At 37.4% G+C, this 24,850-nt stretch overlaps 1 protein-coding gene across 1 annotated transcript in view; it reads left to right on the forward strand.

The window, feature by feature from the left end:
• SPAG17 (sperm associated antigen 17) overlaps positions 1–24,850 on the forward strand; it is a gene marked incomplete at both ends in the record, with an annotated part of 215,536 nt that overhangs the window by 140,788 nt on the left and 49,898 nt on the right. The window contains 5 exon segments of the mRNA XM_082833052.1: positions 2,928–3,106; positions 3,701–3,860; positions 8,670–8,887; positions 12,829–12,973; positions 14,632–14,786. Coding sequence (XP_082689178.1) covers positions 2,928–3,106; positions 3,701–3,860; positions 8,670–8,887; positions 12,829–12,973; positions 14,632–14,786 — 857 coding nt within the window.

Below are 24,850 nucleotides of genomic sequence, written 5' to 3' on the forward strand. Positions count from 1 at the left end.
CTCCTAACCTATTAAGATGAATAAGTAAGTACAACAGGACTCCTTTAATTAACCTGATGCAGGGGGGCATCCACATTGGTGATTGATTTGAACATTATTTAAATGAAGACCCCCTATTGCAGTAGAAGTAGGAGAGGCAACAAAGCAAGCACAGAGCCGGGACTTGAGTTCTAATTAACTGTATGGCCCTTTCAGTAACTTACTGTCTTTGGACCATGTTTCTTCATCTGACAAATGTTACATTATATCAGTGAATCCTATTTTCATGACCAAATATACTCTATTATAATTTCCTTATGTACCCCATATTTAAAAAGTGTACCAAAGAAAAAGAGTATGCTTATTGAAAAATAATTCAATGTTGTATTCAGTTGCCAGCCAAATGAGAAGAAACTTAATGTTGTAGTTGATCTATTTCATCTCAATTTTTCTTTTCACTGGGCTTTCTGAATTATTAAAAATAGACCATGAACCCTTGTTTCTATTTCCAAGTATTCCTAGTGATCCAGGTTTTCCATGATGGGACCAACTGTGTGTGCTAAGACTGAAGGCCACTGACAGTCTTCCAAAGTCAAAGATGCTATGAGGGAACTGAGAGGGATATTCTTTTTAAGTTTAAGGACATATTTGTTTCCTTGCTTGTTTTCTTGATTCTGTTAGCAAACCACAGCTTAATACTTGTTTCACCGGTCTTTTCCATTAGTTTCATTTTCTAGTCTGATGTTTTCATCTTTATGTCAGGGTAGACAATGTAGTTAATAATAACTCTGTCTGGGGACTTCCCTGGTGGTGCAGTGGTTAAGAATCCGCCTGCCAATGCAGGGGACACGGGTTCAATCCCTGGTCCGGGAAGATCCCACATGCCGCGGACAAACTAAGCCCATGAGCCACAGCTACTGAGCCTGAGCTCTAGAGCCCATGCTCCGCAACAAGAGAAGCCACCACAGTGAGAAGCCCACGCACTGCAACAGAGTAGCCCCTGCTTGCTGCAACCAGAGAAAGCCCACATGCAGCAACAAAGACACAATGCAGCCAAAAGTAAATAAATAAATTTATTTTTTTAAATGCTGTTGGATCCTTTAAAAAAATAATAATAACAACTGTAACAAATAATCTTTTTAAAACCCTCCATATATTATGATTATCCTAATTCAAGTCTGAATATAATTACAGCATAAGTATCAAAGTAGCACTATCTTCATAGGGTCAGCCTTGGGCAAGGGAGAGAAGGTCACACGGTGCAAGAAGAAAGAGCCTAGATTTGAGTTCTTGCCAGGGTGACCTTGGACAAGTCATAACCCCTCCCCACCTGAATTTCTTCATATATAAAATAACGTCATCTACTAAACAGAGTTGCTATAAATATTAAATGAGAAAATACTTTCTAATTTGGGAAGTATTATTCCAATGTTAGGTTTTTGCTTTTGTTTTTGGTCATGGTAGCAGTGGTTGTTTTTACAGCATAAGAAAATAGTTAAGTACAGAGACTTGGTTCAAATCTAAGCTCTGCTCTTACCAGCTGTGTGACCTTGGAGAAGTTAGCCTCCATTTATTCATCGGAAAACTCTGGAAAATGAAAGTGTCTACCTTAAAGGGTTGTTGAGGTGGGCTGAATAAAATACATACACAGAGCATTTAACATATAGAAATATTTCAACAGATGTTTATTATTTTATTATTACTTCTGTGACTTGAAGGGTCAAGCACCTTGAAAGGTGCTTATTCCAAAATATTTTCCCACCAGCCTGATATAGTCCTTGAAATACCATCATTTCATGTTAGTAAACCACTTCTTTTCCTCCTGAACCAATACCATTTTATTTTAACTTTTAATACAGAAAAATATAATATATAATATAACAAGTACTGATGTGCTGGCCAGACAAAATAAAGATCTCTTTTTGTCATACTTTAATCAAAATATATTTTTAAAATTACAGACACAGCTGTAACCCGAAATTTCCCTCTACAGTCTATTCCTTCTCTTTCTCTTATAGTGAACACTAACAAGACTTAGATTTTTGTGCAAATAGGTTTATACAAATGTGCTATATGTATGCCTTCATAATAACAAATAATGTTAAGTTGTAGATAATGCAAAATTTACATAAATTATATTTTATTGTAAATATTTTTCTGCAAATAGCCTTTTTATTCCATCTCTATTTTGGATATTCTAGGTGATACACATTTATCAAATGTATTTCTTTTAAAATCTAGATAACATCTCATCAAATGAATAGACTGTGATTTTTTAATAGACTCCATCACTGACAGACATTGGATTTTATGTTATTAAACCACTTTTTAAATGGAAAAGAGGAAATTATTCAGTTAGCAAAATCTGAGTAGCTGCTGTGTACCAGAAATTCTCAATAATAATACTTTCTTTTGGAGGAATTTATTAGGTGTTTTCTTCTTGATTGCCAGCTAAGAGTAGAACTCTGAGAAAAATCTGGACTTGGTTAGAGATGAGAGGGTTGTGTTAACTTTGAAAGATGATAAATGATTTAAGAAGGGCAAGCCTGAGTGAGTGACTTCCCCTGGGGCTCCAGGGAACTGGGGGACCCCAGGGGAACATTGTGCATCCAGGGTGAGAGAAAAATACCAATGGGGAGAAAAGGCAACATCTAAGACAGAATAACTCTCTCCCTTCCTAATTTTGCCCTGAAATGTTCTGGACATCATTAGAAACACTGGCTTATACATGGAGAAAGTATGTATTAAGTACTCGTAAATGACCTTATTTACTACATGTGACTATAAGAAAGGCAGCAAAGAACCAGTACTCTGGGCCATCTGTCATGACATGAAAACTGCCCTAGTAACCAGATGTAGACAAAAGAATGAAAACAATTAAGCAGGACGATAAGATCCCAGCCATACAGCATTGCACAGTTCTCAGTAAACTCTTTTTTCTTTTTAAGATCAATGTGTTATAGACGAGGAACCCACTTGGGACATCATGGTCCGACAGAGCTACCCCCAGAAGGTGAAGCACTATGAATTCTGTAAAACAGTGATGCCACCTCTGGAGCAGGAGGCATCAAGAGTTATTACCAGTCAAGGCACTGTTGTCAAATACCTGTTGGATGGATCCACACAGGTAAAAGAATATGTTAGATAAATTACTCTTTCCTGCTGCAGAGTAAAATACAAACAAGCTAAAGGTGAGGAACAGTACTATGACAAGGAAGAGAAACAACTCATTTGAAAATGAATGATGCCTTAAAATGGCAAAGAATAATATAGTTGGAAGGAAAAACACTGCCTTAGATGCTATACATACTATACATACTAGACAGATATTGATAGAAACTAAACGTTTAAATATGTGATAAAGTTTTAAATGTAGTCATTAGAAAAATTGAAATAGGGTAAATAATTTCCCAATTACATAGGGGAAGGGTGAAGAATGGGAAAACATAAAGCAAGTCAATCTGATAAAAGATAGGAAATGAAAAGAAACAAAATAGAAAGTAAATGGAAAACAAAGCAATATTATTGAGCTGTTTATTAATCTGTTGTCTCTGAGCTCCAAATCTACCCTTCTATAACATGCTTTATACTGCTGAGTCTGGATGTCGGAAAATAGCATTTCTTTGAGTTATTTTTAACCTATTTCAGTTTGACACACAGTATTGTTAACCAGTTTCTTCCTCGTTTCTGAGAATGCTGAAATTTTTTGCTTTTTCTTCAGATTCTCTTCGCAGATGGTACTGTGAGCAGTAGTCCCAATTCAGGGCCTGTTGGTCTTCCTGCTGACGCGCCAGCAAGCCCTCACAGCGGGGACTTGATGAGCATGGGTTCTCAGCAAAAATCAGAAACAGCACCATCAGAGACTGTCATCACAAAGAAAGGTAATAACCGAAGCCTCTCAATTTATAATGGATTTAATAAATCCAAGGGCTTAATAAATGCTCAATATTATTTTTATTACACTTATCTTTTCATTGAATACATGCACATTTCAGTGGGAATCACAGCATTACACATTGTTTCATGAATTGCTTTTATCTCTATGTAATAAATAGCAAACATTTTCCTATGTCATCATGTACTCTGACACGACATTAGTTCTAATGCCTACACTACTGTTTTAGGGTTAGATGAGTGATCAGTGATGTCAAGTCTCTGTGTAGCCTTCTCTGTCCTTCTCTTTTCCCCGAAATCGCAGGAGAGCCACCTCAGCTCCAGACACGAGGGCCTCATGTCGTAAGTTCCAAAGCAGAAAGGAAAGAGGGTGAACACAAGAGCTTTCAAGTGTCTCTCTTTATCAGGGAGGAAAATAGCCCCAGATTACACCAGTCTCCCCCACCCCCAGTGGGTCTCCTCTTATACGTCATTGACTAAACCTGGTTGGGGACTTAGGCTGGGAAAACAGCATCTGAAACTTTTGGCTTTTTTCTCAGGAGATGAGCACTACTAGTAAGGAAAAAGGAAGGTGGAGAAGTGTCTTGTAAGCAATCAACCATGTCTGCCATAATCTAAATTACAGACTTGCTCCCCTCCAAGACACTTGCAATTTATGCCCCTACCTCCAGCACAGTATGAAAGTGTCTGCTTCCTCATACCCTTGCCAATGCCGGGTATTGTCATTCTTTTCATGTTACTCAGTTTGATAGACAATTAATGCATCTTATTATTATATTAATTTGCATTTCATTGATTACTGATGAGATTAAACATTTAAAGATGTTTGTTGCTTTTTTTTTCTTTTTGTTAATTTTCTATTCACATCTTTCCTTGGTTTGCTGTTGGGATGTTCATCATTTTCATTTTAAGAGATCTTCATGTGTAGGAGACATGTGCTTGTATACCAGGCACAATTCTGGATACTTCAAAATATTAAATCAGTGAATACTCACAACAACTCTGTGAGGTGTGTATCTTAATAATCTCAATTTACAGATGAGAAAATTGAGACACAAAGAAGTTAATTAACTTCCTTGAAGTCTCTCAGCTAGTAAGTGTTAAAGCTCGGATTTGAGTCTGGGCAACTAACCCCTAAATTACACTGTCTCTCAGGCATTACACATTTTTCTCAATTTCTCATATGCCTTTAATGATCTGTGAGACTAAGATTTAGTCTTTTTCTCTCAGATTCACACATCTCATCATGGTACCCAGTAACATTGTATGGAGGCAAAGTGAATTCTTTTTTTTGATAACTCAAAATTTAGTGAAATGATATACTGGGTCATATGGTAGTTCTATTTTTAGTTTTTTGAGAAACCTCCATAACATTTTCCACAGTGACTGCACCCATTTACATTCCCACCAACAGTGTACACGTGTTCCTTTTTCTCCACATCGTCTCCAACATTTGTTATTTGTGTTCTTTTTGATGATAGCCATTCTGAGAGGTGTGAGGTAGTATATCATTGTGGTTGATTTGCATTTCTCTGATGATGAGGAAGCTTGAGCATCTTTTCATATGTGATATCATATGATATTTGTCTTTGACTTACTTCACTTCGTATGATAATCTCTAGGTCCATCCATGTTGCTGCAAATGGCATTCCATTCTTTTTTATGGCTAAGTAATATTCCATGGTATACATGTATGACATCTTCACACCGTTCAGAATGGCCGTCATCAAAGTCTACAAACAATACATGCTGGAGAAGGTGTGGAGAAAAGGGAACCCTCCTACATTGTCAGTGGGAATGTAAATTGGTAAAACCACTATGGAGAACAGTATGGAGGTTCCTTAAAAAACTAAAAATAGAACTATCATATGAAGTAGCAATCCCACTCCTGGGCATATATCTGGAGAAAACCGTAATTCGAAAAGATACATGTACCCAATGTTCATTACAGCACTATTTACAATAGCCAGGACATGGAAGCAACCTAAATGTCCATTGACAGAGGAATGGATATGGTCAAATTTAAAAAAAAATTCTGTCTGTGTTTGAAAAGTTGAAAACTGCATATATCCTGCAGCTATTGAGTACAGAGTTCTCTTTTTCTAATTTAATTAATTTATTTATATATATATATTTATACAGCATGTTACAGAGTTCTCTTTATATCTGTTCAATCAAATTTGTTAGTTGTGTTGTCCAATTTATATCCAGGTTCAGGAAACTTCTCTGTAAAGGGCAAGATAGTAAATGTTTTAGACACTTGGAGCCATATGGTCTCCGTCACAACTACTAACTCTGCTATTGTAGTGTAAAAGTAGCCTTAGAAAATACATAATCAAATGAGCATGCTGTGTTGTGTTCCAATTAAACTTTTATATGGTCACTAAAATTTGAATTTAATATAATTTTCATACATAACAAAATATTCTTTTGATTTTTTAATTATGTAGAAATGTACAAAGAATTATTACTTCACAGACTGTACAAAAACAGACAGTAGGCCATATTTGCCTCACATTCAAACTTTGACATTTCTTATTCTATATCCTTATGGACTTTTTAATGTACAATGTCAACTTATTCAGCAGAAGTATGTTTAAATTTCCTGAAAGGGTAGAATAGCCTCTTCACTCCTTACAGTTTAATCCATATTTCTTTTTTCTGAAATAACTATGTCTTTTTTATAGTTCTCAGATTTGCCTTTATATATTTTGAGGATATGATTTTAGATACTTACAAATTTAGAATTGTTTTATCTTCATGGGGAATTTAACTTTTTATCAGCACACAATGACTTTTTATTCTAGGATTCTTTTTTACTCTAATGTTGATTTTGCTTATATTTTTATAGCTACATCAGCTATTGTTTAACTTTTCCAGTATAACTTTTCCCACACTTTATTTTACTTTCTATGGTTTATGTTTAAAAGTGTGTCTTGTGAGCAGCATATAGGTGTATGTTTTAAAAATTAGACATTTTTGTGTTTTAACTGGAAGTTTTAAGCTATTTATTGCAAAACAGATATTTTCTGAAAATGTCTTTATGTTGTCCTCATTCTTGAAAAATAATTTCACTGGGTGTAGAATTCTAGATTGACAGGTATTTTCTCTCAGCATGTGGACAATAATTCTTCATATTTTTCTTGCTTCCACTATTGCTGTTGAAAAGTTGGCTGTCAGTCTAATTGTTGTTAGACAATCTAACCACCTTTAAAATATTTTCTTTTTTATTATAATATCAATATGATTTAACTAGGGGTGGATTTCTTTTTATTTATCCAAGTGGGAATACATTGGGCTTCTTTTTTTTTTTTCCAGTACTTGGGCCTCTCACTGTTGTGGCCTCTTCTGTTGCGGAGCACAGGCTCAGCGGCCATGGCTCACGGGCCCAGCCGCTCCGAGGCATGTGGGATCCTCCCAGATCGGGGCACGAACCAGTGTCCCCTGCATCGGCAGGCGGACTCTCAACCACTGCGCCACCAGGGAAGCCCCACATTGGGCTTCTTGAATCTGTAAATTAGTATCTTTCATTCCTTGTGGAACTTTCTCAATATTATCTTTTCAAATATTGTTTATCATCCATTTCTTTCTCTTCTTCTTCGAGAATTCCAATTAAATGTGTATTAGAGAGCTTTTACCTCTCTTTCATTACTTCTGTCACATTGGCCCTCTGAGCTTCATTCTAAATAATTTCTACAGGTCTATCTTTCAGTTCTCTTTTAATGCTCTGGAAATACAAATAGGTCCAAATTAAATCTTAGGGCAATGGAAAGGCTTAGCTAAATATATCTGTCTTCTTTGGTTCCCCCAATTAGTTGAGTCTGCATCTTACACCAAGATCCACATTTCATGGTCTGAATCTAAAGGATCTTCCTGGAGGCAACAATCCTTTACTATATTTTTTGCAATTTTTTTCTCAGTCTGAGTTTACTTCATCATCGAGGCTTGGCAACACTGGCAAATTTTGCCTGGCAAGTAATAATGAGATTACTCATTATTATTCATACAAATGGAGTAAATCTACCTTTACTCCAGAGGTAGAGGGATTGAGATAATATTTACAGGGTTCCATGAGGGTTTCTTCAGTTCTATCTTCCTGTTCTAATTGAATGGGGGTGGGGAGGGGTTGAGAGGGGGATGTGTATCAGATGATTATCAATGTAGTAATTAAACTGTACAAATCCTCTCCATATGAGAGGCCAAGGATATGCTTGATTGGTAATGTTCTCCAGATCCAGGGCCGAAGAAAGATGTTTCCTGTGACTGAAAAAAAAAAGACAAAATCAGAGGAATGAAGAGTTAAAATTATACTCTATTATACTAGAATATAATAAGTCAAAAAAAGGATTCTAAAAATTTCAGAGATACACAGGAGAAAATAGAGGCTTTGAAAACCAGGGTACAGGACCCCAAATCTGGAATCTAGGGAGATGTAAGCAAGACCTAAAAGTGTACAGAAATTGACAAGAATGGGTATTGTGCCATGGAGAGTGAGCTGTGTATGCACATGTATGTTTTGTGGGAGGTGATGGGAATCCAGCCAAGGTTCAAGTACCAAGATTTAGATATTCATAACCTGAAATTTTTGCTTCTTGAGAAATAGTATAATTGATGAATACCACTTAGAATTTCTCTGTGTCTGAGGTAACCTACACTGTATTAAAACTTAATGAATAATTCTATATGTGATATAGTTATATTGTTGCATTTGATTTTTTTAAATTTTTTTTAAATTTTAAAATTTTTGTTGGAGTATAGTTGATTTGTTGTATTTGATTTTACTTGAACTTCCACAGGAAAAAGTCAGAAAAATCAGTCATCAATGGCACATAAAAATGAAAGCCATGAACCTCCCCCAGAAACAATTCAAACAGTAACTCCTGTGGAGGTTCACTTAGGCACCTGGTTTACAACTACACCTCAAGGAAATCGGATTGGCACCAAAGGATTAGAAAGAATAGCAGACTTGGCCCCACTTTTATCCTTTAAAGCCACAGATCCTGTCGATGGAACGGTATGGCAAACTATTATATATTACAAATTTTTCTAAATTGTTAGGGTTCTGAAACAACACATGGAGGAATACCTGTCAAATAATAAATTTTCAGTAACTGTTTGTTAAGTAATGGATGTATGGATGAATGGATGGATCCATCTTTCCAAATCTAAAAATATTGTGCGGTTCATTTGACCAGTGTAGTGTATCATGAAATATCAATTCTTGAAGTGAGAGACAAATCATGAATTTTCTATTCCACTTTTAAGACATATGATTAATGATATCCTATATTTCTTTCTGTTGGATGTATTTGTTTATATGTCTTATCTTCTAGAAGTGAGGGGCTCTGATTTATTCCTACTTTTTGTGTGTACCTGACATGAATTATAGAAATTTGTTCATGATCCTTGACTTCAAATAATTTATGGTATATTTAATGAGATGCCCACATGAAATAACTCAAACATTCAACACCACCACAAAACAACTATAAGAAAGATTTTATTTATAACTTAAGAAAAAGTGACAAATGAGTGGTATAGTAAATAACGGTTTTGTTTATCTGTCAAGCAGATGTGAAATTGAAACCCCTGGGATGCACAGTAGCGTTTTCTATAGGCTTTCTGTTAGGGGTTTTGCATACATTCTCTCATTCAGGCCTAACACCAGTGTATATTATACAGATGAGGAAGCTGGGCCTCAGCAAGTTAAGTAATGTGACCAGGAAGTGCTGGAGCCAGGTTTAGAACCAGTTGTTGGGACTAAAAACTGGGCTCTTTCCATTCCACAGCTATTCCTCTAATATCTTATGTGGAGCTTTGCAGCACCCTCTAAATCTAACAAGACAAAGAATTTCCTGCATGCCTTATTTCTGGTTTCTGGACTTCCAGCACTTGTTTACAACCACATGCTGATAGTCGAAAGCAAAATGTCTGCTTGCTATTGAGATAACTTCCTTTATCTAACCAAATGCGTTTTCCTTTCTTCTTCAGCCTACTTCTGAAATAGTTTCATAATCTCTTACATTGTTTGCTAGTTCTCTGTTGTGAGACTCAAGATACATATCATCTCAGGATAGTTTTTTTTTGGTGACTTCAAATGACTCACTTTAATTCAGCCCTGATACAGATTATTTGGCTTAATATGCAAATTTGATTAATATTTCTTAGTTAATGACACTCAATTTCCTTTACTGATACCTAGCACCATTATAGAAGCACAAACCAAGATCCAGGAGCCTGGATTCAAGCATAGACACCCAACAGTCAAATAGCAATCACAACAATAGTAATAATATTTATTGAGCACTCACTGTGTGCCAGTCACTGTTCTTGGTGTTTTCCACATCCTAACTTGTTTAATTCTCACAATAAACTATTGTTTCCATTTTACATATGAGACAACTAAGCTACAGACAGGCTAAATAATTTTTCCAAGATCACACAGCAGGTGGTAGATTCAGAATGTGGACCCCAGGTTGTATTCTAGGTCTCATATGCTTAACTATTATGCAAATAAGGGGCAATGATCATATGAAACAAAATTGAGAATGGATGTGTGTTTTCATGATATCTGACATGAAGTATCACATTTTAGAGGAGTGCCACTGACCTTGCTGTGAGGCAGTCATGGTTTTGAACCCCAAGTCACACTTCTTACTAGATATATGACTTTGGATGTTTCTAATCTAGTATCTTTACTCCTAAAATAGAAATAATAGTCATTACCTAAAATAGTTGGGAAGATTAATACCAGATTTAGCACCATCAGGTGTTCAGTAAATATTCTTTCTATTGTGTTCTTGCCACCTCTAAAAATAATGATTATCTTACCCTATGGTGATCAGAAAATGTCAATGTTATGTGGTGTTATAAAATGTTGGAATAATTCTAAATAATAATTTGTGAATATCTAAACTAGATAGGGAATTCCCTAGCGGTCCAGTGGTTAGGACTCTGCACTTTCACTGCCAAGGGCCCAAGTTCGATCCCTGGTTGAGAAGCTAAGATCCCACAAGCTATGTGCCACAGCCAAAATAAATAAATGAGTTAAAGAGCTAGTATTTATCATTGCTAACTTGATGACCAATTAAGTGTGAATTACTTTACCAGCATTATCTCATTTAATCCGTATAACATCTCTGAGGAATACTAGTGTTGGCTCCATTTTGCAGATAAGGAAACTAGGGCCGAGAGAAGGGAAGCAACTTGCCTAAATCACTCAGCCAGCTGTGGAACCAGAATTTGAACTCAGGCAGCTTAACTGCAGAGTCCATGCTCTCAGTCACTGCATTCTACAGCAGTATTTCTTGTTATACACATTCGATAGATAGATAGATAGATAGACAGACAGATATAGATAGACAGATACACATATCTATATCTACCACTGGCTGAGAGTGCCAAAGATAAGAACTTAAAATAATGATCAGTGTGCACTTCTCTCTTATAGTGATTTCTGCCTACTATAAAAAGATAAAAATGTAATTATGACCTACTCACAAAAGCCCTAGACACTTGAGTCAAAATATAGCTAGCAAACTCACTCTCATATCCATCTGGACACTTCAGTGCAAATTGTGTCCCTTACAGTTAGGACAGTATAAGTTAGAAAACACTCAATGATTTAAATATGTGCATTATATAATTTTAATACATTGTTGACAGTTGGGGTCTCCAGAAGCAAACACTGAAATGAAGGTTGTGGTACAAGATATTTATAAGGGACACCATTTGTGAAAGGAATGGGGAGAAAGCAGGATTGGACAGAGGAGAAGCTGAGCTGTGACGCAGACCCCACAAAGCCTTGGTTAACTGGCAGGAGCTCAGAAGCCAGTGTCATCTGTCCCAATAAGGGGCAATGTCCCAATGTCCCAATGTCCCAAGTCTGGGAGCAGGAACCATATCGGTGTACTCCTGCCTCACTCAGTCACTGGACCAAGGTCACCTGGAGCAATGTGAGTCAGGCAAAGCATTTCTCTGCAGCTGAGGCAGATGCTGGAAGAGCTGACAACTGGAGGCTGTTTGCCAACTTCACTCCACACAGCTGGGGAGCAAATCCTGTCTTCAAGGAAGATCTGGGCTATGCATCTCCATGCCTGCCACATCTTCACACACACACACACACACACACACACACACACACACACACACAGCTGGGGGTTTAGAGCTTCTCTGGTGAACCATTTAGCTACAGGATACAAAGGTCTGAGTGCTCTTTCAGACTGAAGTACTTGCTAGGGCTAAATGAATATTTTCTGTGTTTCTTACTCTAGTCCACATACTTAAAACCCTTCACTACTGATTTGCCTGCCTTGGGATAAAGACTGTGTCCTTAATATGGCTTAATAATCTTCCCAGTTTGGTCCCTCACTCCTAACCTTGCTCTCACCACTCTGCCCATTGCTCCCTGGGATCATTTGTGTCTAGCACCCCTTTCACCCATGCTGCCCTCCTGCACCGACACACAAAATCCAAGCTCTGGCATTGCTTCCTCGGGGGAGACCAGACCACATCCGAACCCTCACTACAGACACCAGTGGTCCCTTGCTTATCTTAAACCTGTAGTTTCCAAGGAGGCAGGACCTGGGACCATTTTCCTGGACATACCTGGGTCAGATCAGTCCTGATGTTAACTTTTTACTCACAAATGTGCGACCATGGAAGAAGCACCAGTTCTGAAGTCAGACAGTCTTAGTCCAGCATCAGCTCTGGCACGTGCTGAGTGACATTCAGCAAAGTTTCTTAACTTCTCTAAGCCTGAATTTCCTCATCCATAAAATGGGGATATCGTTGCCTGCCTCCCAGGATTGTTATAAAGATTAGATCAAGTAGATGAGATAAAACTTTTACTTCTAAATAACCAGGATTTTGATGGTAATCAATGGGGTGTGAAAATAAGCACACTTGGGATTAACCACCTGACCAAATGATGGTGCTCTGCCTTTGTATGTTCAGGTTATGACAACTCGAGAAGACAAAGTGATCATCATTGAAAAGAAAGATGGTACTCGGGTAGTGGATCATGCTGATGGTACCAGAATCACAACCTTTTATCAAGTTTATGAAGATCAAATTATTTCTCCGGATGATCAAGAGACAGGTAAGTTTTTTTTTTCTTTTTTTAAAATTTTTCTTTTATATTGGAGTATAGTTGATTAACAATGTTGTGTTAGTTTCAGGTGTACAGCAGAGCGATTCAGTTATACATATACATGTATCTCTTCTTTTTCAAGTAGATGACAATATTCTATGTCTTTACAATAAGATAGGTAGAAACCTCACTGATTTTTGAAAATACACATAAGAAAATAATTTTTTTGAAGAATTCACGTCAACTAAAGAGTACTCACATAATCCAAATGAGGCCCTTTATTATGATCTTTATCCTCAGCTGACGTGGAAGTGATAACAGCTCTAGTTGGCTGATGGATAATAATAGTGCCTTTTCCATTTTTACCACTAAAAACTTACAGCCTGGATTGGTAGCAACTAAAAGTTAATAATCATGACTCAACTGTCCTGCACATTAGCTCTCAGACCTGTTTCCTTTGATCCTTAAGGAATCTAATTTGCATACATAGGTGACATCAGGTAGGTCCTCCTTCAATTCTTTCTGACAATTCTCATTATCAGAAAGGTGATATAAGAGAAAAGCCAGCGACAGCTACTAATGAACCAGAGTCTTTCATATTATCTAAAAGCCTACCACCCTTCCTAAGCTAAATTTAAAAACGATTTTTAAATAAAAATTATTCCAACTCACTTTTCTTTAATTCCAGAGTTTAAATGCTTCATTGCCAAATTAAGTGCAACAAATGGGCAAGTGACTGGAAAAAGATGAACCTTTCCACCCTGCTAGTTAGAGTGAAAATTAAAAGAGCCACTTGGGTGGGCAATTTTTAAATATCTGGTAAATTGAAAATGTGCATATCATACAATACACTAACTCTACTTCTGGGTATATATAGAAAGACACTCTTATACATTTGAACAAGGAAACAGGTATAGGGGTGCTACTTGCAACACCAAGTTTAATATTAAAATATTGGGAAAACAAATGTCCATCAACAGCGGAATAGAAAAATAAAATGTGGTATATGCTTACAAAGGAGTACTATATAGCAATTAAAAGGAATGAAGTGCACACATACATGCACCTATTTACACACACACATATATATCAAGATGGCTAAATGTCTCAAAACATTGTTAAGTTAAAAATTCAGGTGTAGAATGATACATAGAGTAATATATAACTTATGCAAATTTAAAGTACACAAAATACTATATGTTGTTTTTGATACATACATTTATATAAAAGTATAAAAATGGATTGTGAGAAAAAAGAATAAACCCAGAGATAAGGAGAGCAGTAAACTTCAACTTTATCTGTATTTTTCTCTTATGTACATATTAAAAATGAAGCAAATATGGCAAAATATTAACAAGTGTTAATTTTGATTAGTGAGCATGAATAGTTAAATTATATTTTGTGCTTTTCCGGATGTTTTCAATTTCTCAAAATAAAAAGAATGGTGAGAACAAAAGAGCACACTAAATTAAGAGATATTCTGGAAATATGACTGCATTGACATAGAGAGTAGCCCGTACTCCAGCCCCATGGAGTGAGTTCTCAACACTGGATCTTGACTTCGAGTCCAGGTAGCCAGGAGGCAGGAGCACAGTCAGAGTCAGCTGGCAGGCATGTTCCCTATGTGTGCATCCTATCAGACCCGCTTCCCTTGCATTTGCCCACAGACGAAGGTCCTCAGAGGATCACCAGGCAGGTGAAGTGCATGCAGATTGAAAGTTCACACTACGCCACTGTCATCACCAACTGTGAGGACAGTAGCTGCTGCACCACCTTTGGGGATGGGACGTCTATCATCGCAAAGCCACAGGGAACATACCAGGTGGGTCTGGGGGAGGATGAGGGGTGCCAAAGGTAAGTGTCAATTTGACTAAGAAAACCCACTCCTCGGGGGGCAGTGAACAGTCCTGCCACATGCACGACTGTTGCTCTCTTGTCTCAGTGGATCTGAGAACACACTTTTCAATCTCTTTTCATTTATTCACCTTCTTTTTACAATTCATTCCAGGAAAACATAGTCCTGCTTGTCTTTAAATTCTTGGGTATTTGGGGATCAAGCTTATAAACCAGAGTGTATTTGCTGGGGATCCTTTATGTGGTAGGTGATGGGCACCGTGGGTGTTAGAAGCATTCAGTGCTGGCCTGTCCCTACCAGAACAGTTTCACCTCCTGCCACCTCTTATTCATTCTCTCTCTCCCATCCTTCCCACCTCCAGTCTGTCCCCACTCTACCTCATGTCCCCACAGGATGGAAGGACAGCTAGCCCAGCTGAAGCACAGCTTTGTCTTTGGAGGGCTGGGGAGGAGCACTGTTAGAAACTCCTCTGCCTCCTTGCATTTCCTCATTAAACACAATCACCCGGGTTCAGCCTGCAGTCCCTTCAGTCTTAGAAGGATTTGCCTTTGCCTTTCCAATTGCTGGAGAAGGAACACAAGTGCCATGGTGTCACATCTAAGGTCATAGGATACTGAGAGCTTAAAGCCAGAAGATGATGGACAAAGACCTCAGTGACAAATGTTTGTTTCTGTGAAAGCTGTTGAAGCCAGTTTATCCCTCCCATCTCTCCCGATAATGTTATCCTACCCCCTCTTTACCCTGTGCAGATCTTTGTGCAGCAAGGAAGGTACTGAAAGTGAGAGATGACTGTGAAATGTTGCAGTTGGAGAAGGGGATGCTTTTTTTCCTATATAGCATTCAGAATATCCAATTTTTTAGGCAGCATCCATTTGCCGGTATCATATGTCCTACCAGATATGATGAGACTCTCCTAAGATGCTGTGATGAGAGCTTATTTTTATCATGTCCCCAGACTCTAATTGTTACAACTATGGGGCAAAGGAATTTTAGCACCAATGACAGTTACCACTGAACGAAGAGATGTAACAGAAAAGAGATCCAACTTGGAGACCTTCAGTGCCTGACACTATTGTATAGCCGCTTGTTTGCCCAATATCCTGAAACACAGACTAAGGAAGGATCAACCTTGATTGCTCCTTATGGAGAAACACACATATCTTAGTTCCCAACTGGAAAAAAAAAAACCCTAAGTAAGTTTAGCTGCACCTATTTTGTAATTCTGTGGTTTTATAGAATTGAAAGCTGGCATTCAAAAATACCTTCTGCCTGTCCTCTGTTGGACTTGGCACACTTGTCATTTATTTCCTCACTCACCAGCATGAGAACATTGGGCAGTGTGATGAGGGAGGCCAGATTTTAGGCAATGTATGAAAGGGAGAGTAGAGCTTGATATTGGTCACTGTTGTACCTTGGCAGCACTAGAAAGATTATTCAAAACATCAAAAAGGAGGTGGGTGTAACAATTGTTATCTTCTATGATTATAATGTGCCACAAGTGGCGGTGGGAACATCCACCCAGCTGGAGGATTTCAAGAAGACAAGATGACAAATAATGGGTCTGTTATCTCCCATGGGAAATCTTTCTCTATCCCTGGGTTTAGGAACTAAAACCATTTTCCCTAGACCAGAAGACCTACTGTCTTTCTGGGGAACGGTGTGTCTGTGTATGTGTGTGTGTGCTAGACTAAGCTTTTGACTACTCTTCTATACCAGTCTGATCCTGACTCCTTTGGGGGAAGATAGAGATATGTAAGAAGCATTCTTAGGAATACTAGTGAAAAGGACTTTAAAAGTCCTTGTCTTTATCAGTACTACCACAAACAAACATCATAATGAAGGGTGCCTTGTCCTCTACTTAGTGTGTGAAATCAGTTGAAAGAGGCAAATTTATAGTAAATTCTGAGCAGTATAGGTATGTAAAACCATGAGAATTTAATTTGCTAACATACATACATACATATATGAGTCATTGCTATATTTTTCATGTTGAGTCTCTATGCTTCAGCACTGCTGTTTCTCCAGATTAACTTCCTAGAAGGCAGAACATCTCCTTTTTATAGGTTTTCTTTTTGACTCTTCTATATGGTTCCTTCACCTATGGTATGTCTTAATTGTGGAAGTTATAGGCCATCTTTTTCTGTCCAGAGCAGCTTTCAGTAAATTACAGAGTCAATCTGACAGTTTGGATCCATTTTGATGAGGACCTGTGGAGGCTGGGAAAATTGAAAATTTAACCAGCCACGAGTGCCTACTCTAAAATGTACCTGAAACCACAGAGAAGCCTCAGAACTCATCAAGTCCAGTGGAGTTCTCTGGGCCTAGGGAATGGTGAAGAGTCAATATGAGAAACTTCCAGAAGGGTGGAGTAAGGACTTCTGAAAATCTACTCTCCCTAAAAACAACTAGAAACCTGGAAGTATTGTCAAAATCAACTTTTTCAGAAGTCTAGAAATTAACCAAAGGACTACAATATTCTGAGGATTGTTTATTTAAAGACAAAAAAAAAAAGACTGAATCTTGGGAAGAACAGCAAGAATTGTGGTGATTTCACTTGCCATATTCCCCTCCCCTCCCCCAGCTCCATGGTAGCCTTGAAAATCAACACTCTCACATGCAAAATAGCAGTGAAAGCCAGCAAGCCAGCAGCCACTGAAAGAAGAAAAGATTTAGAGCTCCACAAAATATTGTCAGTGTTTGAGCTGTCTGGCCGTTCCCTGGAAACACCCACTCACAGGGGTTGTCTTTATTTGATCCGACTCTGAGCTCACTCCCTAAAAACAGCCTTTTCCCCAAACAGAGGTAATTATTTAACATTATAGCCATCGAAGTGGCAATAACAAACAAGAGGCTGAACAAAAGAGTTTAAAGGAAAAGAAGGGGAACGAGAAGTCCACAGAGAGCTTTGAAAAGCTCTGATGTATTCCCTGGAATCTGGAAAGCCATACTCAAGTGCAGGGCTATGTCCATGCCCATAAAAGAAAGCCCTGATCTTTCACTCTTTCTGATCAAGAGGCTCGGCACAAGCAGGGAGTGAAGCTAAGGCAGAATTACAAAGCTAAGGTGGAATTACAAACTTCCTGCTAGAGCATTGAAAAAATACGTCAATATGCAAACGGAGCCCTCGGCAGAAGCTGAAAGACGTATTAGTGTAAAGTACTTAAGAAAATATCTGCCCAGTTATGAGAAGACCTCTAAGCAACCAAACAAACATGTTAGGCCCACTCGACAATAAATACAAACTTTAAAAAAATAGTTCAGGGAAATCACTGAATAAACAGCAACAACAACAAAGCAACAATAACAAGCCCTGGGGAAACGATCTAATTTCCAGAGTTGTACATTATACTACTTGAAATGTCCAGTTTTCAACAAAAAATTATGAGACATGGGGGGGAAAAGGGAAATTATGACCCATAAACAGGGATGGGGAAGGAGGAAGCAATCAATAGAAACTACCCCTGAGGAAACCCAGACTTTGCACTTAAATAGACAAAGAAATTTAAGTCAGATGTTATGTTTAAAAAACTGAGAGAAACCTTGCGTAAAGACCTAAAGCAAAGTATGAGAATGGTTTTTCGCCAAGTATAGAATATCAATACATAGAAATTATTTTTTGTAAAAAAAGAACCACATAGAAATTCTGGAGTTGGAAAGCATAATAACTGTAATGAAAAATTTACTAATGAGGCTCAACATCAAATTTTAGCTGCCAGAGGAAATAATCAGCAAACTTGAAAATAGGTCAGTTGAGATTAACCAATCTGAGGAAGAGAGAGAAAAAAAAATGAAGAAAAATGAACAGAGCCTCAGAGACCTGTGGGACACCATAAGGCATACTAACACATGCATAATGAGAGTCTGAGAAGGAAAAGAGAGAAAGGCAGAAATATTATTTGAAGAAATAATGGCTTAAAACTTCCCAAATTTGATAAAAACTGTCTATACATGCAAGAATCTCGACAAACTTCAAGTAGGATAAATTCAGAGAGGTCCACACCTAAACACATCATAATCAAACTGTCAAAGATGAAGAGAGAATCTTGAAAGTAATGAGAAGAGACTCATCAAATATGAGGGATCTCCAATAAGATTAATAGCTGATTTCTCATCAGAAACTATGGAGTCTAGAAGGCAGTGAGATGATATATTCAAAATGCTTGAAGAAAAAGATCATCAACAAAAACTCATTCAGTAAAATTATCCTTCTAAAATGAAAAAATCAAGATAGTTCCAGAAAAACAAAAACTGAGAGAATTCATTGCTCTTAGACATCCCCGACAAGAAAATCTAAAGGGAATCCTTCAGGCTGAAATGAAAGAACATTGCACAGTAACTCAAATACACACAAATAAATAAAGAGCAATGTTAAAGGTAACTACATAGGTAAATATAAAAGACAGTATAGATGTATTTTTGTGACTCTCTTTTCATTTGGATTTAAAAGGCAAATGCATAAAGCAATAATTATAAAAGTATATTTATGTGCTTATAATGTGTAAAGATGAAATTTTTGACAAGAATAACATAAAGGGCAGAGGAATAGAGCTATATGGAGCAAAGATTTTGTATAATATTGAAATTCTTAGTATCAATTTAATCTAGAAAGTTATAAATTGAGATGTTTGTAATACCCAAGAAAAACTAAGAAAACAACTCAAAAATATATATAAAAGAAACAAGGGAATTGAAGTGGCACACTTCAAAATATCTATTTAAAACAAAAGAAAGCAGTAATGGATGAATAGAGGGGAAACCAGAGACATAAGACATATAGAAAACAAATAGAGACTTCCATTCATGTGATCATCATGTTGCAGCATTCTTCATCAAGCCATGTGGCTGAAAGGGTCTTGGTGCTCTGACCGGGCATCAGGCCTGAGCCTCTGAGGTGGGAGAGCTCAGGCCTGACACCGGACAGGCCTGAGCTCTCTGGACAGGATATTGGACCACCAGAGACCTCCCAGCCCCTTGTAATATCAATCAGTGAGAACTCTCCCAGAGATCTCCATCTCAATGCTAAGACACAGCTCCAATGACCAGCAAGCTCCAGTGCTGGACACCTCATGCCAAAAAACTAGCAAAACAGGAACACAACACCACTCATTATCAGAGAGGCTGCTTAAAGTCATAATAAGTTCACAGATACCACAAAACACACCACTGGATGTGGTCCTGCACACCAGAAAGACAAGATCCAGTCTCAACCACCAGAACACAGGCACCAGTCTCTTCCACCAGGAAGCCAAAACAACCCACTGAACGAACCTTACCCACTGGGCGCAGACACCAATAACAACAGGAACTACAAACCTGCAGCCTGCAAAAAGGAGACCCCCAAACACAGTAAGTTAAGCAAAATGAGAAGACAGAGAAATACACAGCACATGAAGGAGAAGGTAAAAACCCACCAGACCAAACAAATGAAGAGGAAATAGGCAGTCTACCTGAAAAAGAATTCAGAGTAATGATAGTAAAGATGATCCAAAATCTTGGAAATAGAATAGAGAAAATATAGGAAACGTTCAACAAGGACTTAGAACTAAAGAGCAAACAAACAATGATTAACAACACAATAAATGAAATTTAAAATTCTCTAGAAGGAATCAATAGCAGAATAACTGAGGCAGAAGAATGGATAAGTGACTTAGAAGATAAAATAGTGGAAATAACTACCACAGAGCAGAATAAAGAAAAAGAATGAAAAGAATGGAGGAGAGTCTCAGAGACCTCTGAGACAACATTAAATGCACCAACATTCGAATTATAGGGGTCCCAGAGGAAGAAGAGAAAAAGAAAGGGACTGAGAAAATATCTGAAGAGATTAGTTGAAAACTTTCCTAAAAAAAAAAAAAGAAAACTTTCCTAATATGGGAAAGGAAATAGTCAATCAAGTCCAGGAAGTGCAGAGAGTCCCATACAGGATAAATCCAAGAAGAAACATGCCAAGACACATATTAATCAAACTATCAAAAATTAAATATAAAGAAAAAATGTTAAAAGCAGCAAGGCAAAAGCAATAAATAACTTACAGGGGAATCCCCATAAGGTTAACAGCTGATCTTTCAGCAGAAACCGTGCAAACCAGAAGGGAGTGGCAAGACATATTTAAAGTGATAAAAGGGAAAGACCTACAACCAAGGTTACTCTACCCAGCAAGGATCTCATTCAGATTCAATGGAGAAATTAAAACCTTTACAGACAAGCAAAAGCTAAGAGAATTCAGCACCAGCAAACCAGCTTTACAACAGACACTATAGGAACTTCTCTAGGCAGGAAACACAAGAGAAGAGAAGACCTACAAAAACTAACCCCAAACAATTAAGAAAATGGTAATAGGAACTTCTCTAGGCAGGAAACACAAGAGAAGAGAAGACCTACAAAAACTAACCCCAAACAATTAAGAAAATGGTAATAGGAACATACATATTGATAATTACCTTAAATGTAAATGGATTAAACGCTCCAACCAAAAGACACAGACTGACTGAATGGATACAAAAACAAGACCCGTATATATGCTGTCTAAAGAGACCCCTTCAGACCTGAGGAAACACACAGATTGAAAGGGAGAGAATGGAAAAACATATTCCATGCAAATGGAAATCAAAAGAAAGGTGAAGTAGCAATTCTCATATCAGACAAAATAGACTTTAAAATAAAGACTATTACAAGAGACAAAGAAGGACACTACATAATGATCAAGGGATCGATCCAAGAAGAAGATATAACAATTGTAAATATTTATGCACCCAAACATATGAGCACTTCAGTACATGATGCAAATGCTAACAGCCATAAAAGGGGAATTTGACAGTAGCATAATCATAGTAGGAGACTTTAACACCCCACTTTCTCCAATGGACAGATCAACCAAAATGAAAATAAATAAGGAAACACAAGCATTAAATGACACTTTAAACAAGATGGACTTAATTGATATTTATAGGACATTGTATCCAAAAACAGCAGAATACACTTTCTTCTCAAATGCTCATGGAACATTCTCCAGGATAGATCATATCTTGGGTCACAAATCAAGCCTTGGTAAATTTAGGAAAATTGAATTCATATCAAGTATCTTTTCCAACAACAGCGCTATGAGACTAGATAACAATTACAGGAAAAAAACTGTAAAAAAAATACAAACACATGGAGGCTACACAGAATAACCAGGAGATCACTGAAGAAATCAAAAACAAAATCAAAATTACCTAGAAACAAAGGACAATGAAAACATGACAACCCAAAACCTATGGGATGCAGCAAAAGCTGTTCTAAGAGGGAAGTTTATAGCAATACAATCCTACTGCAAGAAACACGAAAAATCTCAAATGAACAACATAATCTTACACCTAAAGCAATTAGAGAAAGAAGAACAGAAAAACCCCAAAGTTAGCAGAAGAAAGTAAATCATAAAGATCAGATCAGAAATAAATGAAAAAGAAATGAAGGAAACGATAGCAAAGATCAATAAAACTAAAAGCTGGTTCTTTGAATAGATAAAGAAATTGATAAACCATTAGCCAGACTCATCAAGAAAAAAAGAAGACTCGAATCAACAGAATTAGAAATGAAAAAGAAGAAGTAACAACTGACACTGCAGAAATACAAAGGATCATGAGAGATTACTACAAGCAACTATATGCCAATAAAATGGACAACCTGGAAGAAATGGACAAATTTTTAGAAAAGCACAGCCTTCCGAGACTGAACCTGGAAAAAATAGAAAATATATACAGAACAATCACAAGTGCTGAAATTGAAACTGTGATTTGTGGCACATATATACAATGGAATATTACTCAGCCATAAAAAGAATCGAAATTGAGTTATTTGTAGTGAGGTGGATGGACTTAGAGTCTGTCTTACAGAGTGAAGTAAGTCAGAAAGACAAAAACAAATACTGTATGCTAACACATATATATGGAATCTAAAAAATATAATAATAAAAATAATGGTCATGAAGAACCTAGAGGCCAGGCGGGAATAAAGACACAGACCTACTAGAGAATGGACTTGAGGATATGGGGAGGGGGAGGGGTAAGCTGTGACAAAGCGAGAGAGTGGCATGGACATATATACACTGCCAAACGTAAAATAGATAGCTAGTAGGAAGCAACCACATAGCACAGGGAGATCAGCTCGGTGCTTTGTGACCACCTAGAGGGGTGCGATAGGGAGGATGGGAGGGAGGGAGATGCAAGAGGGAAGAAATATGGGGACATATGTATATGTATAACTGATTCACTTTGTTATAAAGCAGAAACTAACACACCATTGTAAAGCAATTATACTCCAATAAAGATGTTTTAAAAAAAAAGAAAATATTCCAACAAACAAAAGCCCAGGACCGGATGGCTTCACAGGTGAATGCTATCAAATATTTTGAGAAGAGCTAACACCTATCCTTCTCAAACACTTCCAAAATGTAGCAGAGGGAGGAACACTCCCAAATTCATTATACGAGGCCACCATCACCCTGATACCAAAACCAGACAGAGATGTCACAATTAAAGAAAACTACAGCCAATATCACTGATGAACATAAATGCAAAAATCCTCAAAAAAATACTAGGCAACAGAATCCAACAGCACACTAAAAGGATCACACAACATGATCAAGTGGGGTTTATCCCAGGAATGCAAGCATTCTTCAATCTATGCAAATCAATCAATGTGATAAACCATATTAACAAATTGAAGGAGAAAACCCATATGACCATCTCAATAGATACAGAAAAAGCTTTCAACAAAATTCAAAATCCATTTATGATAAAAACTCTCCAGAAACTAGGCATTGAGGGAACTTACCTCAACATAATAAAGGCCATACATGACAAACCCACAGCCAACATTGTTCTCAATGTTGAAAAATTGAAACATTTTCCATTAAGATCAGAAACAAGACAAGGTTGCCTACTCTCACCACTGTTATTCAACATAGTTCTAGAAGTTTTAGCCACAGCAATCAGAGAAGAAAAAGAAATAAAAAGAATCCAAATTGGAAATGAAGAAGTAAAATTGTCACTGTTTGGAGATGACATGATACTATACATAGAGCATCCTAAAGGTGCTACCAGAAAACTACTAGAGCTAATCAATGAATTTGGTAAAGTAGCAGGATACAAAATTAATGCACAGAAATCTCTTGTGTTCCTATATACTAATGATGAAAAATCTGAAAGAGAAATTAAGGAAACACTCCTATTTACCATTGCAACAAAAAGAATAAAATACCTAGGAATAAACCTACTTGAGACAAAACACCTGTATGCAGAAAACTATAAGACACTGATGAAAGAAATTAAAAATGATATAAACAGATGGAGAAATATACCATGTTCTTGGATTGGAAGAATCAACATTGTGAAAATGACTGTACTACCCAAAGCAATCTATAGAGTCAATGCAATCCCTATCAAACTATCAATTGCATTTTTCACAGAGCTAGAACAAAAAATTTGACAATCTGTATGGAAACACAAAAGACCTCGAATAGCCAAAGCAATCTTGAGAAAGAAAAACGGAGCTGGAGGAATCAAGCTTCCTGACTTCAGACTATACTACAAAGCTACAGTAGCCAAGACAGTATGGTACTAGCACTAAAACAGAAATATAAATCAATGGACAGGATAGAAAGCCCAGAGATAAACCCATTCACATATGGTCACCTTATCTTTGATAAAAAGAGGCATGAATATACAATGGAGAAAAGACAGTGTCTTCAATAAGTGGTGCTGGGAAAACTGGACAGCTACATGTAAAAGAATGAAATTGGAAGACTCCCTAACACCATACACAAAAATAAACTCAAAATGGTTTAAAAACCTAAATGTGGGCTTCCCTGGTGGCGCAGTGGTTGAGAGTCTTCCTGCCGATGCAGGGGACACAGGTTCATGCCCCAGTCCGGGAAGATCCCACATGCCACAGAGTGGTATGGGCTGGGCCCATGAGCCATGGCCACTGAGCCTCTGCGTCCGGAGCCTGTGCTCTGCAACGGGAGAGCCCACAACAGTGAGAGGCCTGCA

This window comes from Leucopleurus acutus (genome assembly GCF_964270905.1).
Source record: "Leucopleurus acutus genome assembly, chromosome: 2".
Classification (NCBI taxonomy): Eukaryota; Metazoa; Chordata; class Mammalia; order Artiodactyla; family Delphinidae; genus Leucopleurus; species Leucopleurus acutus.